Source organism: Notolabrus celidotus, chromosome 5 (assembly GCF_009762535.1).
Source record: "Notolabrus celidotus isolate fNotCel1 chromosome 5, fNotCel1.pri, whole genome shotgun sequence".
In the NCBI taxonomy this organism is placed as follows: Eukaryota; Metazoa; Chordata; class Actinopteri; order Labriformes; family Labridae; genus Notolabrus; species Notolabrus celidotus.
In genome coordinates this window covers 5,003,734-5,020,704 of record NC_048276.1, presented here as the reverse complement: position 1 = coordinate 5,020,704, position 16,971 = coordinate 5,003,734, and the positions used below count along the sequence as shown (strand labels likewise).

General features: G+C 40.1%; 1 protein-coding gene across 3 annotated transcripts in view; it reads right to left on the bottom strand.

Moving 5' to 3' along the window:
* The window catches only part of fgf13b (fibroblast growth factor 13b), a 43,012-nt gene that overhangs the window by 9,417 nt on the left and 16,624 nt on the right, over positions 1-16,971 (bottom strand). For 2 of the 3 annotated variants that reach the window (XM_034683381.1, XM_034683382.1), the window contains exons 2-4: positions 14,236-14,346; positions 5,604-5,707; positions 3,521-3,719 (exon numbers count right to left, since the gene is read on the bottom strand). In XM_034683381.1, coding sequence (XP_034539272.1) covers positions 3,521-3,719; positions 5,604-5,707; positions 14,236-14,346 — 414 coding nt within the window. Of the gene's footprint in view, positions 1-3,520; positions 3,720-5,603; positions 5,708-14,235; positions 14,347-15,377; positions 16,199-16,971 lie in introns of those variants that run through there. The other variant, XM_034683380.1, reaches the window with a different exon arrangement.

Below are 16,971 nucleotides of genomic sequence, written 5' to 3'. Positions count from 1 at the left end.
ACCCTAAACTTAGGAGACATCTGGCAAAAAGAAAGTCAGAAAACTCATTACATTTTCTATTTTCAAGGTTTTATTCCAAACGTAGCTACTATTTTTGTTGATACTTTTTACTATAATGGGTAAAATGTAATAATTTTTAGATAATTAAGAAAAAAAAAACATTCTGGAAGACATCTCACGACCCTCCATTTGTGTCTTGCGATCTCCCAGGGGGTCCCGACCCACACTTTGGGAACCCCTGATCTAGATTACAACTCAAAACAAAATCATTTCAAGATTGTTTGACTTTACAAGATATTTAAGATGTCTTAAAACAAGTCCCTCTATCTTGCTCAAATGTTACTTGTTAAGTAAATTTATCTTAAATCAAGTGGGAGAAGACATTTAGACTCAAAATGAGACATTTTCACTTTGTAAGATTTTGAGTTTTTGCAGTGTACCTTGTGTTCACCTGCTCGTCTCTCACTGTCTGCTTTTAGAGCTCTGTCACCGTCGATAGCGTCCAAGTATTCTGTGTTTATCTCTAAATATGACTGTATTTCATTCTCACATTGCTTTCCTTCTTTTCCTCATAACTCCATTCCTAAAATCTCTTCACTGTACGTGTTCAAACACTGAAGTACGACTCAGCTCCCTTTTGGATTACGTCTCATAATAAAATTTTCATAAGAGACGTGTTCAGAAAACTGTGTAGGTGGCTGATGGGCTGCAAGATGTTCCACAAAGCAGCACATTTTAAATAATTTCCACAGATTCAGAAACAGCTAATAGTCTGACTTTTGAGTAATAAACTCTCAAACTTATGAAAAGCGTACTCTCATAAATATGAAAAGGTCAGCGTGTTAAATACAAGAACAAGAGCGATATTGTCTCATGAGTCATAACGACTGAAATTTACACCTCTCTTGGGCACAAACAAAGCATCGGAGGCTGTGACATCCTTCACAGCTCGCTCAGCTTTCACAGCTCACTCAGCTTTACTCAGTGAAACCATCTTACATAAAGACTTCTTGAAGCCATGATTTCTGTTTCTCATTCAGAGTCAGAGTCAGAGTGTGATGACAGTGATGTTTCTTTATGAGGGAGATGACACTGTCAGTCAAATCTGATCCAAGCTCACCCACAGAGTCCTGATGTAACAGATCCGTTCCTCAATGTTCGATTTATCAAAGAATAATTGAGGATTTTTGTTGCAATTCAAGCATGTTTCAAAGAGGCAGGGAGCCGGTCCCTCACACAGACTTTTACTGTGAATAATGGGACCACACATGGACACTCTGATGCCTCCCAATCATTCAGTTTGGTTGTTTTGCAAAGTTTACTTCAAGATTTCTGATTCCTTGAATGTTTTTCTCTCAAAAGTTTGTAGTGGTCAGAGCTCAGAGTCAGATTACAGGTCTGTGAGACTATGAATCATATTTATTAATAATAATAATAATAATAATAATAATAATAATAATAATAATAATAATAATAATAATAATAATGATAGTAATAATAGTAATAATAATAATAATAATAATAGTAATAATAATAATAGTAATAATAATAATAATAATAATAATTATAGTAATAATAATAATAGTAATAATAATAATAATAATAATAATAATGGTAGTAATAATAGTAATAATAATAATAGTAATAATAATAATAATAATAATAATAATAGTAATAATAATAATAATAATAGTAATAATAATAGTAATAATAATAATAATAATAGTAATAATAATAATAATAATAATAATGATAGTAATAATAGTAATAATAATAATAATAGTAATAATAATAATAATAGTAATAATAATAATAATAATAATAATAATAATAATAATAATAATAATAATAATAGTAATAATAATAATAATAATAATAATAGTAATAATAATAATAATAATAGTAATAATAATAGTAATAATAATAATAATAATAATAATAATAATAATTTAAAAAATAATGATGATTATAAAAAAAAAGTTTATTATTATTTCAAAAAGTCCTTGTCCTTCTAAAGTCCTTGTCATGGTCAGCAAAATAACACAAGCTGGTCATAAAATCACACAACTTAAAATTAAGAAATAAAACATATTTAAAAATACATACATTTCTTAAAATAATTCTAAAGGAATAAAAGCATATTAAAATATTATTTCTACATTTGTATTATTATTTTAAAATAGTTAAACTCAATTTAAAAAAAATAATTAATACAAATTGTCATCATGTTTCTCCAACATAAGACTGAAATCAGTCTCATGATATGCTGCAGGCCCAATGAAGAATAAAAATCTGGAGAAACATGTAGCCTCTGCTTTTAGCCTAACGCATTGTAATCCATCTTTAGAGTTAAAGCTCCTGTAAGGAACTTTTTGTTTGCATCACTTTTGGCGACCCCTGAAGGCAAAGATTAGCCTGGTGTCACCAAACCACCTCACTTTGGTGAATGGGTCTGGATATGTTAGATTCATTTGCTGTTCCAAAAGGAATAGCAAGCGGAGGTGCCCTTGGAGATGATTGGACAGACCTACAACCAATCAGAACAACACAGCATGTGACGTAGCACATAACAATGTTGCAGCATCACCAAAGTTGTGAAGTATGTAACTTTCAGTTTACAACACGTGTTAATTTTCCTGCACCTTTACTCTAGGCACTGCTGATTCAGTCATGGATTTTTAACATTACTGAGACTTGCTTTAGCTAACCCATTTTGAACTAAATTTTTTCTGTATTTAATCTGACCTTTGTTAAAAACTTAAGTTAATTAAACTAGGAACAAATTCTAAACATCTCACCATGGCTGAGTTCCATCTGTACCCCATCACTCGTCCACTCTAGTATTTGAATGAGGTCTGTTTCAGTGTATAAAAATCCCTGGTAGTGTATATCTCTTCTTGTTCCTTCCTGCTTTCAGACTTTCCATGAACACCTCACTGAATCTGTTTGTAATTTGTGACAAGCCTTGCAGATGCTTTGTTTCAGTGTTAGGTGGGATCATAAGCCCTCAGGGGGTTCTTTTGTTCCACCTCTGCATTCTGTGTCAAAGGCTGTTCATGAGTATTTAATCTCTTTCTTTGGTTTTGTTTGTGTTTGTGATTTTGTCAAAAATAAATAAACTTGTGGATTGGCATGGATGCATATTTCAGGGCGTATTCATAGGCCTTAAAGATTCATAAGCAATCTTTACACTATTATGCCTGATGAGCCTGATATTATACAGTATATCTGCACTTAGTCATGTTATTTTTTACTTTACATTATTATGTAATTCATTTTTTTCACTTTTATTGTTCCTTTGTTATAATTTATTTATTTTTGTTTGTGTAATTATGTAAGTATTTACATATTTTATATACATGTAATGAGTATATATAGTCTATATACTGTATTGTATTTTATTTTATTGTATATTGTATATTGTATATTGTATATATAAATCTGTATTCCTCTGCTGTATGTAAGTTGTTGTGCTCATGCTCAGTGCTTTGGTGTCTGTTCACCTCCTCTGTGGTCTTACCTTTGAGAGGTTTGGGTATGAAGTGTGCTGCTGCCTTGTTCTTCTTGACGTGGTTCCCCTTCATGATCCCGCCCTCCTTGTTGAGTCCGAGGTACCAGGCCCGACCTGAGGCCTGCTGCCGGTACAGCATGGAGGAGTAGGTGACGTAGTAGTTCTCAAACACAGACTCCTTGAACTTACACTCCGGGGTAAAGTGTTCCTGTGGGAGGGGGGGAGAGTGACACATTTTAGAGCAAAACTTGAACAAGAGACGAAAAGAGCAGCTTACAGACAGGAAAGGGTTAAAACCACAGACTGTATGATGAATGAACGTAATATCTGTGACATCACTCATCTGTTCCTGAAGCTGATCATCGGCGGGTGCCATATTGGAAATGCTTAACTCAACCTTACTTCTGTCCAAGCTAGTGTGAGGTAAAGAGGCGGGCCTTTAACCTTTTTGCTAACAGCTACAGGGTGTCCGCCTGTCAATCAAGTTGGCCATGCCCTTATTTGGGCAAAACTCGTAAGTTTAATATCTTCAAAAATAAAGAGTTGGAAAAAAATTCTGAATTAGCTATTCAGACCTAAACAGTTTTTTGTACCAGGCTGTAAACATGTTTATTTATGCTGTAAAGATCGTCCTCTTTGAATGGGTGTGTATGTGGTTTCCTGTGTTTCTGCAGCCAGCCTCTAGTGGACACTCGAGGAACTGCAGTTTTGAGCACTTCTGCAGGGGTTCATATTTTAAGACCGGAGGTTGTTGCTTGGTTAAAACAGACTTCTGTATCCACACTTCTCATCACAACATCAAGCTAGCATCAACAACTCACTAACTAGCTACTTTCTGGTACTTCAAAATAAAAGCACTTCCTGTCAACACAGGAAGTATAACTCAAATAATTTAAATTAGCGTTTTTTTCACATTAATTGTTGTAAACCATGTAAATAGTTTGTTTTAACTCTAAACTAAGTAACATGTAAACACTGATGTCCATCATTTCTCTGTATTTCCTTCAGCGTATCCGTCCCTCTCTTTGAGTCATTATCTCGGCCGGGCTGTAGTCTCAGAGAACAAACTGCACCAACTTAGGACAGCTGACATTTGCATTTCCTTATTCCTGCATCACCATGGTAACTGGCTACTCCCATGAATACCAACCAGCCCACTGAGAGAGAGGACGATGCTGTGAGAAACAGAAGGGTACAGAAAAAACACACTCCTTCTCTCTATCATCCATTAATCTCACCTGCATTTTAATGAGGTTTGGTGAGATTGATACACTCTGTCCGTTTAATAACAGGTGTGAAGATAAAGAAGAAGTGTTATCTGTGTTGAGAGTGAACGCAGAGACCATGCAGGAGCCGTGGACAGGACGGGTCAGATGCTGTGCTTGTGTGTGTGTGTGTGTGTGTGTGTGTGTGTGTGTGTGTGTGTGTGTGTGTGTGTGTGTGTGTGTGTGTGTGTGTGTGTGTTATTGCACGGAGCCGTGTGTCGTTTTTTCCCATTTCCTCTTTGTTAGTTTTCATCTTTTTGCCTTGCAGGCTTGTTTAGATTGCTCTGAGAGTTATTTTTGTTGATTCTTTTTTGTTATTGCTTCTACACCACCCACCACCACCGCTTGAGAGCTAAAGCGGAGCACTTAATGCAATGCACTGCAGCCAACACCGCCTTCTGACCTGCCTGAGAAAATATATGCACAGCGGGGATGCGTGCGTAAATGTAACCGAGAGAGAAAAGCAGAAAGACAAATTTCAAGGGGGCTGCTTGTAACTGGACCCAGAGTAATCCTTCTATCAAAGAGGGAGAGGAGGGAGATAAACAAAAAAAAAAGGAGGCTGGGGGATGATCTGAAATCAATCCTGTGAGGCCACAATACCAGTGCTGAGATAAGGGAGGCTCAGACACAGGATTATTACACTGACTCACGAGGCAGCTCTGTAGTTAAAGTATTGATGTGATGATAGGACCTTAATGCGAGCGGTCACAATGAGAGATGCTGTTTCATTACTCAACCTCATCCAAAGACCAGGCTTTGGTCTCCTAATAATGATGACAGTGCAGGTGTGTGTGTGTGTTACTGTGTGTGTGAGAGTGACCTACAGAGGTGTAGAGAAAGCCTTCGTTGTTCATCGCCAGGTACAGTTTGGTCTGCACGCCCTGGATAGCCACCACACGCAGCCCCACCGGGATCAGGTTGAACACAGCTACAAATACACACACACACAACAACACACACACACACACACACACACACAACAAAAACACAGGCCCTCACACAGGGAAGGCAGAGAGAAAATCCTCATCAATATCAATGCAGCATCTGGTTTGTTGACACCTCCATTTTGCCACAGAGGGGATACATTACAAGGTCAGTCGTGCACTAAGGCTACAGAATTAAAGGAGTGATGTATGGACTGCTGGTGTGTGCTGGATTAAAAGGATAAGAGCTGTCAACAGGCACGTAGAAAAGAAAGGTTTATAAACATTGGGCAGAGCAAGGACGACTCTGAGCGAAGAGCTACAGTCAGAGTTTACAGATATTTATACTAGAAGTGAAAATATCCCTCGTACAGATACAGCTGAAGGTTATTAACACTTCAACTAACCTGACACTTTTATGTCAATTAGACACTCGGTTAAAAACGGAATGCAGGAAAAATCATTAGACACATAATGAAGTTTTAATGATGTAACAGTTTAAGAGGGTTAAATTGGAGCAGGTTTGACTGCACTGCAAAAACTCAAAATCTTACCAAGTGAAATTGTCTCATTTTAAGCCAAATGTCTTCTCCCACTTGATTTAAGATAAATGTAATTAACAAGTAACATTTGAGCAAGATAGAGGGACTTGTTTTAAGACATCTTAAATATCAGGTGGGTGGGTTTCAGTTTTCAGACACTGTTTCTTTAAATCAGATAAAAACATACATCCTCAAACTCCATGCACACAATGAAACACCTCCTTTAGAGCAGAGCTGGCTTCTCCTAAAGAACAACATGACTGAATATTAGTATATCCAGCTCACTATGAGAAGACATTATATCTCAAAATGAGACAATTCAACTGTGTAATCTTATTTCAAGTACAAGATGGTCTTAAACCTAGAGAAGTGCTGCTATAATACAACTCAAATAAGGTGAATATATCTCAAATGAAGAAGTTGAAATGAAATGTATTAGTGCAGAAATATTTTTTTGAGTGAAAAAATCATTCCTGTCTTATTCTGAGACACTACGATTTTAAATACTGGTCAAATATTATTTAAAATAAGTTTTCCCTGCAAATTTTAAGATCACAGTTTTCTAAATATTGCGTCTTATTTTAAGAAATCTTACCAAGCACATTTTCACTTCTTCTATTGGCAGATTTTTGTGCTTATTTCAAGGTAAAAGCACCTTAAAATACAGCATTTTTTCCAGTGTGTCAATCAACTTCATGATCAATCAGCTCATCTTTAAAGGACTTGGTTTAGTCGGGTCTCTGAAAACATTATAACAAAGTCAAGTTCTGTTTGATACATAAAGTGTCATGAGGTAGCTTTTGTTGTGGTTTGGATCTGCGATATGAATAAATAATTCACTGATTGAATGATTGATTGAATCACTCCATGCTTACCGGACTCTGATGCACGGCCCTAGAAAGTATGTGAGTGCTTTGTGCTGTCCTGCTAAGACATCATCAAGTGCATGAGCTTTCTGATGTGGGCTTCACTACGTTAGATTACGCACTTTCTGTGAGTTTGTGGGATTTACTCAGGGTTGCAGATTCGATGACATGGTGGACATGATGGTTCAGTCCTCAACTATCTGTGCAGAGATGTTTGTTCACTACAGCAGTATCATAGACTGTATATAAAATATGGACGTAGTATCCGTGACGTCATCCATCTGTTCCTGAGCGCTGTTCTGAAGCCAATCTACGGCGGCACCCATATTGGAAATGCTGAACTCAACCAGGCAGAGTGTGACGTAAAGGGGAGGAGTTTGAGCCTCTTAGCCAACAGCTATGTGTTCCCAACCAGGAGTCAAATCAGTCATGTCCTTATTTGGGCCAAAACTTGGAATCTTGATATCTTCTGAACCGTCATGTTAGAAATAAATTCACCCCCGTACAGTGTGTGCCGATAGAGAGATTAGTGACATAGGGCCAAGCTGTTTTTTGAACCAGGCTGTAAACATGTTTATTAATGCTGCAAAGATCCTCTTTTTCCCATTCATGTCTATGTGGTTTCCTGTGTTTCTGCAGCCAGCCTCAAGAGGATTCTCGGTGTATTGCAGTTTATAACACTTCTGCATGGGCTTCATCGTTTGAGACCGGAGGTTGCCGCTTGAGCAGGATTCAATAAAGTTTTCTAAAAAGTAACTTAATTTAAACAAACCTAGCATAAAGTAAGTTTATTTTTTATTAATTTTGATTATTTATTGTTTTATTATTTCTTCTTTAATTTATTATTTTAACATTCATGTATTCTTTTCCATTTTCTATTTTCTCTGATGTGATGTTGTCTTCTTCTTAAAACCTTTTTATTGTCCTTTAATGCTTTTATTTACTCATTTTTATTTATTTATGTATTTTTTTAAAAACCTCTTGATTTATTAAGGATTTTTTGGTCTACTGTCTCATCACTTTATTATGTTTAATTTGAGTTTATCCTTTTTAATCTATTGGGTTGTATTTAGTTTTTGCATTGTTAGAATTTGTACACTCCTCTGTGTCTCTCATAGGTTTATTTTGTCAATTCAACCCTGCCATGCTTTGTTTTTAAAGGTGCTATATAAATAAAGTTATTACTATTATCATTATTATTATTATTTGTAGTTGAATCACTTCTATTATTATTCATTCCAAATTTGTAGAGTTTTTAAGAGTTGAATATTCATGAAGGATTAATATTTATGTCCTCTGAATTTGTTAGCTCTCTTAATCATATCAATCAATCCATCAATCTTTATTTATACAGCGCCAAATCACAACAAATGTTCTCCTTAGACTCTTTCCAAACAGAGCAGGTCTAGACCGTACTCTATGTTCTATTATTAACAAAGACCCAACATCAAGACAGGATCAGATCCAGTCCCATCTTACAGACAGGACTCAGTCTGATCTCATCTTAATCCACCATGAGCAGAGCACTTTGCAGCATTTAGCAAGTTACAGTGGCAAGGACAAACTTCCTTTAACAGGCAGAAACCTCCAGCAGGACCAGACTCATGTTAGACACACATCTGCTGAGACCGTGTATATATATTGTACTGTAAGACACATAAATTAATGCTGTAGATAAGCATGTTTTTTATTATTCATCAACACATCTTGTATCCAGGAAATGTGCGATGTCAAGAAATTGTCCCACTCCTCTTTTTTACACCATCTCTCTCACGCTCTCGTCTTTTGCACTTGACTTAATCAAACTCCACTCAGGTTCAGTCCTCTGGCTTCAGGGTGGACATTGAGGTTGAGTAACGACGGTCCGGTCGGGCAGAGTTTTATAGGTTTATTGACACTGTAATATTCAAGGTGCTTTAACAAGAGCTGTTTGTAACTTTACAGCACAATTCAGAGACATAAGCCAGTTTAACAGTGTTAAGCTGTTTGGGATCAATGCTCTTAGATTACAGAGAATATAATCTTTGTAAACACATTTCTGAATATGAATGCTGAATCTGTCAACAAGGGACGGAGTATTGGTTTTCAGGCCTTCTGGTTTCTGTTTGTAGACGGAGAGGTGTTGACGAATCCTGTTTCAGGGGGCTTTGGTGACATGCTGCAGAAATGTCAGTGTGACGAGCTTAAAGCTCCCATGAGGAGTTTTACTGCTGCTTATGAAACAGACTGTAATGTATACTAATGCCTCTACATGACTTACAGAGGCAAACGAGAGCATCAGTGTAAAGATTGACTATTTCTGTACAGTTATTTTTAAAGTCCTAACTGCTGGTGCGGGGTAGGTGTTAGACCAGGTGATGATCGGCAGGCTGCAGAGACAGTCTTTAATTTTACATTTACCATGGCACATTTTCTGAGTGACAGATACAACTGACTGTAAATGAAAGCAGGATGAGATTTCTGTTTAAAAATTACAAATCAGCAAAGAAAAAGTGGTACGTGGTTTGTCCACAGGGGGCGCCAAAATCTACACAAACAGAGAGTTTGTCACAGGAGCTTTGAGGTGAAACACACGGGCCGAAATACGATCTTAAAACCCAATACCCAAGTTTAGTGAACTCAGTGATGTTCCTGTTCAATAACCATGTGCAATATTGTAATTTAATCATTAACACAACTTAGTATTATATTCATCTACTACATGTGCACTCTGGCTTAGGCTAATTTAACTTATTTCATGTCTTTAAAAGTACTTGTATACCTTTCTTTGTACAGATAGTATTTTTATTTATTATTTCAAATTTTTAAATTATATTTTAGGTTTCTATATTTATTGTCCTAACTGTCTTGTTGTGTCCTTACTGTCTTGTTGTGTCCTTACTGTCTTGTTGTGTCCTTACTGTCTTGTTGTGCCCTTACTGTCTTGTTGTGTCCTTACTGTCTTGTTGTGTCCTAACTGTCTTGTTATGTCCTTACTGTCTTGTTATGTCCTTACTGTCTTGTTGTTGTGCCCTTACTGTCTTGTTGTGTCCTTACTGTCTTGTTGTTGTGCCCTTACTGTCTTGTTGTGTCCTTACTGTCTTGTTGTGTCCTTACTGTCTTGTTGTGTCCTTACTGTCTTGTTATGTCCTTACTGTCTTGTTATGTCCTTACTGTCTTGTTATGTCCTTACTGTCTTGTTGTTGTGCCCTTACTGTCTTGTTGTGTCCTTACTGTCTTGTTGTTGTGCCCTTACTGTCTTGTTGTGTCCTTACTGTCTTGTTGTGCCCTTACTGTCTTGTTGTGTCCTTACTGTCTTGTTGTGTCCTTACTGTCTTGTTGTTGTGTCCTTACTGTCTTGTTGTGTCCTTACTGTCTTGTTGTTGTGTCCTTACTGTCTTGTTGTGCCCTTACTGTCTTGTTGTGTCCTTACTGTCTTGTTGTGTCCTTACTGTCTTGTTGTTGTGTCCTTACTGTCTTGTTGTGTCCTTACTGTCTTGTTGTTGTGTCCTTACTGTCTTGTTGTGCCCTTACTGTCTTGTTGTGGCCTTACTGTCTTGTTGTGTCCTTACTGTCTTGTTGTGTCCTTACTGTCTTGTTGTTGTGTCCTTACTTTCTTGTTGTTGTGTCCTTACTGTCTTGTTGTTGTGTCCTTACTGTCTTGTTGTTGTGTCCTTACTGTCTTGTTGTGTCCTAACTGTCTTGTTGTTGTGTCCTTACTGTCTTGTTGTTGTGTCCTTACTGTCTTGTTGTTGTGTCCTTAATGTCTTGTTGTTGTGTCCTTACTGTCTTGTTGTTGTGTCCTTACTGTCTTGTTGTTGTGTCCTTTCTGTCTTGTTGATGTGTCCTTTCTGTCTTGTTGTGTCCTTACTGTCTTGTTGTGTCCTTACTGTCTTGTTGTTAAGTACCAGTGTTCCATTCACCACGTCAAATTCCTTGTGTGTGCGAGCTCACTTGACAATAAAGCTTTCCTGATTCTTAATTCTTGATTCTCAGATCCAGAATAACTTATTATTTTATAGACTACAAAATGCCGTATGTCCTCTGTGCTCGATTACACCTGGGTAGTAGATCAGTATAGCATCATGACTAAGGATGTTAACAATTAATCCAGTATCGATTTATTAATTGTGAAGAACTTACTTGAGCAGGTTTTTTGTTTTCTATCACGTGGAACAAACATCATGTGGTCTCATATTTGGTTCAGCTATCAGGGAGGTGTTTTAAGTTTAAAGCATGTTTTAATGTGAATCAGCTGACTGAAGGTGTTGATGCTCAGCTGGGGGCTGCGTCTGAGTGACAGGTCTCAACGAGGGCTTTTTTCTCCGCCGTCGGTCTGATTATGACCAGGTTGCGCTCCTGACTGACACCTGACCACGTATAAATGCTTATTTTTCTCAACAAGAACGAGGCAGCAGAAAACTGGACACCTTGAGTCTGAAATATGTTTCTGTTCAGTTCTCTTGTTGCAATAAATCCACATCTTGAAGTCTGAGCCTTCACTTTATACGACTGTACGTCTGCAGAGGTTATTTTTATAAACCTGCTCAACAAGTTAATATTCAGAGAGTTTAACATTTTGTACGCCTCAATATGATCCGGAGATATTCAATAAGGAACATTTTCAAAGATCGATCACGGATATCACCTACAACTGACATCCATAATCATGACAGTAGACATTAACCTGAGCTGCAGCCCCAACTAGTGGTGGGCAGCTGAACTACAATTTAAACACAACATATGACCAGCATTTCAGGACTACATTGATAACATTATATTATTAATAGTATTATTTTAAACCTGATGGTTACTAATGAGAGCTATTATTCTTGCAGTCATTGTCCCTGTATTCATTATATTTTATATTTTGCTACTAATCCTCCTAAATGTGCAACAGGTTTGCAGGAGGGGGGAGGGGAGGGAGGGTGTTCTTGTTCTTGCATGTTCAGAAAAAACAAAGAAACAATGTATACAATTGTACTGTGATTTATACTTGATAATTATTTGAAAAAATGCAAACATTATTACTAATATGCTTAATGGACTACTTATTCTTGTCCCAAGCTGCAACATTTAATCGATTAGTCAACTTATCCCACACATCAGTGCACAGAACATGCTCAGATGTCATCTTGTAGCGTGTGATTTCAGCCAGAAAATTGAGATAAAGTTGTTTGTAGGCTGTGTGAGGTCAAACTGAGCGATACGTAACCACCACAGGCAGCTGCTGGTGCTAGCTCTGGTAATGGTAGCCACGCTTGGTTAACCAATTTATTTAAATAATTGAGTTTCATACTTTCAGACTTGAGGGTTCGTCAGACTTTAAATTTATATTTCAACCATTGGGATATTAGTCGCACAGTTTGGATATTTCTGAACCTTAAAGAAGTAGGGTTAGCCTAATTGACTGTATATAAATGACAATCTCACAAATGAGCCAGCTACACATTCGAGAAAGGAAATACTGTCCGTCACCTCGAGAGGCTAAATTAAAAATACTGAACTGGTTCAAAGATTTCAGTGATCCAGTAATTTCAAGGTCCAGAGAAAGTGATGAACAGATACAGGATCTATGGAGCATTTACAGATTCTATTGATTCCATTGATTATACTTTGCATTTATATTTCCTCTCTCTGTGGTTTGCATCAGTAAGCAGAAGCAACAAAATGTAATTTATATGTTTAACAGTAAAAGCTCGGTGGCAGCCGCATAATTATCCCGGACAGTTTGATGACTCACAGCCGTGTTTAATTATATTTATTTAGCCAAGCATGTTGTTCTTATAATGACTGTGGCTGCATTGATACTTGGATTACATGGTTTACCCGTTTAAATCCAGTTACGGTCGACTTGTTTTACGTGGGTGGGTGTTAACATGTTGTATACACCATGTAATTATCAAATTAAAGAGCACACTGCTTTTATAGTTGCTTCTTTCTCTCTTTGCACGACGACAGTTGGTGGCCTGAGAAGTGGCAGAGATTAATGTGCGATGCTGGAAGCACCAACTGTGCACGAGGGGGAGAGCGATCGCCGTCTGAACCGCGACAGCAGAAGTGAATTAGCCGTATCAATCACATATTGTAGCCTGCGTGTGTTTGAGTATGAGAGAATGAGATACAACGAGGGGAAGAAATAGTTTTCATCGGAGGAGTTCGGCCGGGTATCTTTCATTAGGTCACTGATTTGAAGGTTCATTCTGCATCCTGTGGATCCTCTATTGATTTCTTTAACAAGGAAACATTTAACGCAGATAGATTGCCATCTGACCTTTGGAGGGAAGCTTGCACCGGTTTACTAATTAAATGAACACTTGACATGTTGTGGAGTGAATGTCTGAGTCAAAGCCCACATCAGACAGATGTCTGCAGGGTGAAGTTTATCACTAAATTGGATTTGAATTGGTTTTGGATGATATCTGCAAAGTGGCCAAATGGGAATTAAACTAAATTACACCTGGCTGGATATTGAGCCTTCCACATGTAGCAATGATCTGTTGTAGCTCGAGGTAACGCTGGAGCTGGAAGGAAGGGTTTGTTTCAGTCTCTGCTGTACAGTCAGATGTTTATCTTTCTTCCATTTCCCTCATTTTTAATTAATTTTCTTCAAACAAAGAAACAAAGCTCTTTGCATGCATCTTTAAATGTGTTAGTATTACTGTTGCCAACACTAAAGTATGTTTCTTTTCTTTGCATTCGTGGTAACTTCAGTTCTCTGAGGATGATTTTAAAGCTGCTGAGTTGATTTCAGGATTACCAATAGAAGAATCTGCAGCTGCCCTTCTAATATACAGTTTACATTTGAGTCATTTCCTAAAGCCCAAACAAGCACATCACTGATTCCTGATTCTTAAATCTGCTGATTCGGTGCTTTTCTTTTCAAATATGATAATAAATATAAAATCTTGAGGTTTTAGAAAAGCTGCAACAAGATATTTGTAGATGTCACCTTAACCTCTGTGCACATTTGTCACTATCTACTTACATTTTATAAAGATACTGCACAACAAAAACAAATGAATCAATGAGTTTAGACAGTGAACAGCAGATTCATCTACAGTGAAAATAATTAAGCTTAAGTTGCAGCAGGAAAAAGAAGAGAACCTTTTAGGGTGGCCTGTATGCAGTCAGACATGTACTCACCATACGTGCTGTCCTCATCCTTGGTTCCATCGATGGTGCCGTCAGGCTGCATCTGCAGCTGGAAGCCCTGTCGACTGGAGAGCCTGGTCACAATGCCCTTCAACTGGGGCTCTGAGAGGAGGAGAGCAGAAGAGAAACATTGACTGCATTTATCCCTTCAAACAGTCATGTGATCACACGAACCGAAAATCCAGCAGTCTGCAAGAAGCCGGAAGTGTCAGAGGAGCAGAAAGCTGTTTGTGTTCCAGTCACGGGGCCTTCAGGGCCCAAAATCAATTCCTGACCCCCGTGCACTGTGGCGCACAATGAAGTGAGAGAATAACTGACAGATGAAGCATGATGAGAGTCTGAGTGTGATGAAATGGGGATCTTACATTTCAGAGATCTCCCATCAACTACCGGACGCATGCTGCTACAGTACGGGCTCTGCTGTGGGCCTCTGCAAAGTTATTTACATGTGATGTTTGTGGAGTCATGCAACAGGAGAGGAGCGATGGAGGGATGGAGGAGCAGGGATGAGAGAAAATGGTGTTGGTTGGTGGAGTTGATGGTGCTACTGGTGATGAAGGTGATGGTGCTACTGCTGATGGTGCTACTGGAGGTGATGGTGCTACTGGTGATGAAGATGATGGTGCTGCTGGAGGTGATGGTGCTAGTGATGATGAAGGTGATGGTGATGTTGGTGCTGATGATGGTGCTGCTGGTGGTGATGATGGTGCTACTGGTGATGGAGGTGATGGTGATGTTGGTGGTGATGATGGTGCTACTGGTGATGAAGGTGATGGTGCTACTGGAGGTGATGGTGCTACTGGTGATGATGGTGATGGTGATGTTGGTGCTGATGATGCTACTGGAGGTGATGGTGCTACTGGTGCTGATGATGCTACTGGAGGTGATGGTGCTACTGGTGATAAAGGTGATGGTGCTGCTGGTGCTGATGATGGTGCTACTGGTGATGAAGGTGATGATGCTACTGGAGTTGATGGTGCTACTGGTGATGAAGGTGATGGTGCTGCTGGTGGTCCTGATGATGGTGCTACTGGTGATGAAGGTGATGGTGCTGCTGGTGGTGGTGCTGATGGTGGTGGTGGAGGTGAACATAGCAGAGGATGGGGTTGCAGCCACTCTCCCTCCCCTCAGACCTGGAGGTCGCCTTCTCTTCCGTTTCTTCCTGGACCCGAACAGTTTGACTCGTGAGAACACGTTGAGCTTGCTCGGCTTCTCGTTGGTTCCTTTACTGTTGCTCGGGCTGCCGCCGCCGCGGCACGCGTTCGCCTTCTCGCGCTCCCTCGCCTGCCGCTTCTGGCGGATCAGGGAGCTCGCGATCGCCGCTGCCCGGGACATGTTCCTCCGGTAGAGCGATGCAACGCTGTGCGCCCCGGTACGAGGGGAGGAGGGTCGCGGATAAGGTGGACGGGGGTAGCGGAGTGGGGGTCTACGCCACCCACTGCTCAGTTCGCATCACACACCGCGCGCTGCAGCCTCGTAGAGATCCGTGAATTCAAAACGCGTCCAGAATCCTCCATGATCAGTGCGTCCGCGCGCTCCATGGAAGTCCTTAAACAAATCCGGTAATGTGCCAGAGTGTGAGCCTTAACGGCGCCGCCTCATGTCCCCCCTCAAAGGGGTCTGAGTGCTTGTCTGCGTCCCCCCTCAGGTAATTCTTCAGGCTGTCCCGGGAGAGAGAGGAGCGGGGTGCGGAAGGATCTAGTCCCGGGTTCCAAGTGTCGAATCAACAGCTTACAGACGCAGCTGGTCTGAACGACACCGGGGCTTGTTGTTGCTCCTCACTGCAGCTGCTCTGCGCCGCTCCCCCGGTGCCGCTCCCCCGGTGCCGCTCCACTGCTCGACGCGCGCCGTGACACTAATGCAGCAACCGGAATGTTTGTCAATGAAACAGCTCGGGGCCGGTTCACAGGCAGGAGAGGGATCATGATGCAGCCGTGCCGTTCATAAAACTGCTGCAGCCCTCCCTGCCCGCCCCGTGGAGGAGGAGGAGGAGGAGGAGGAGGGAGAAGGTGGAGGAGGAGGTGGTGATGGTGGTGGTGGTGGTGGTGGTGGAGGAGGAGGAGGGAGGAGGAGGTGGTGGAGAGTGTGAGTGAGTGGATGTGATTTGTGTGTTTGTGTGTGTGAGGGGCATTTTTGCTGGTTCCTGCTCAGAGGGCACCTGTAACCCTGAGCCCCACGTGGCATGATATTTACATGTTCCACTGAAAACTGATGTGTGATAGGAAGGGAGGCTGACAGAGGGGAGGGGGGGAGAGAGGGATGAGAGAAAGTGAGGGAGGTGGGATGTTATATAGGAGGAGGAGAGAGGGAAAAAATAAACAGTGAAAATATAAGAGGGGGCCAGGAGACCGACAGGTGAATGAATGAGAGGAGGAATAATGGAAAAGAGGGGGAGGCGGGTGGAGGAGGAGGAGGAGGAGAAGGGGGAGGAGGAGGAGGAGGAGGAGGAGGAGGAGGAGGAGGAGGAGGAGGAGGAGGAGGGAGGAGGAGGAGGTGGAGAGTGTGAGTGAGTGGATGTGATTTGTGTGTTTGTGTGTGTGAGGGGCATTTCGCCTGGTTCCTGCTCAGAGGGCACCTGTAACCCTGAGCCCCACGTGGCATGATATTTACATGTTCCACTGATGACTGATGTGTGATAGGGGAGGGGGGGAGAGAGGGATGAGGGAAAGTGAGGGAGGTGGGATGTAATATAGGAGGAGGAGAGAGGAGAAAAAATAAACAGTGAAA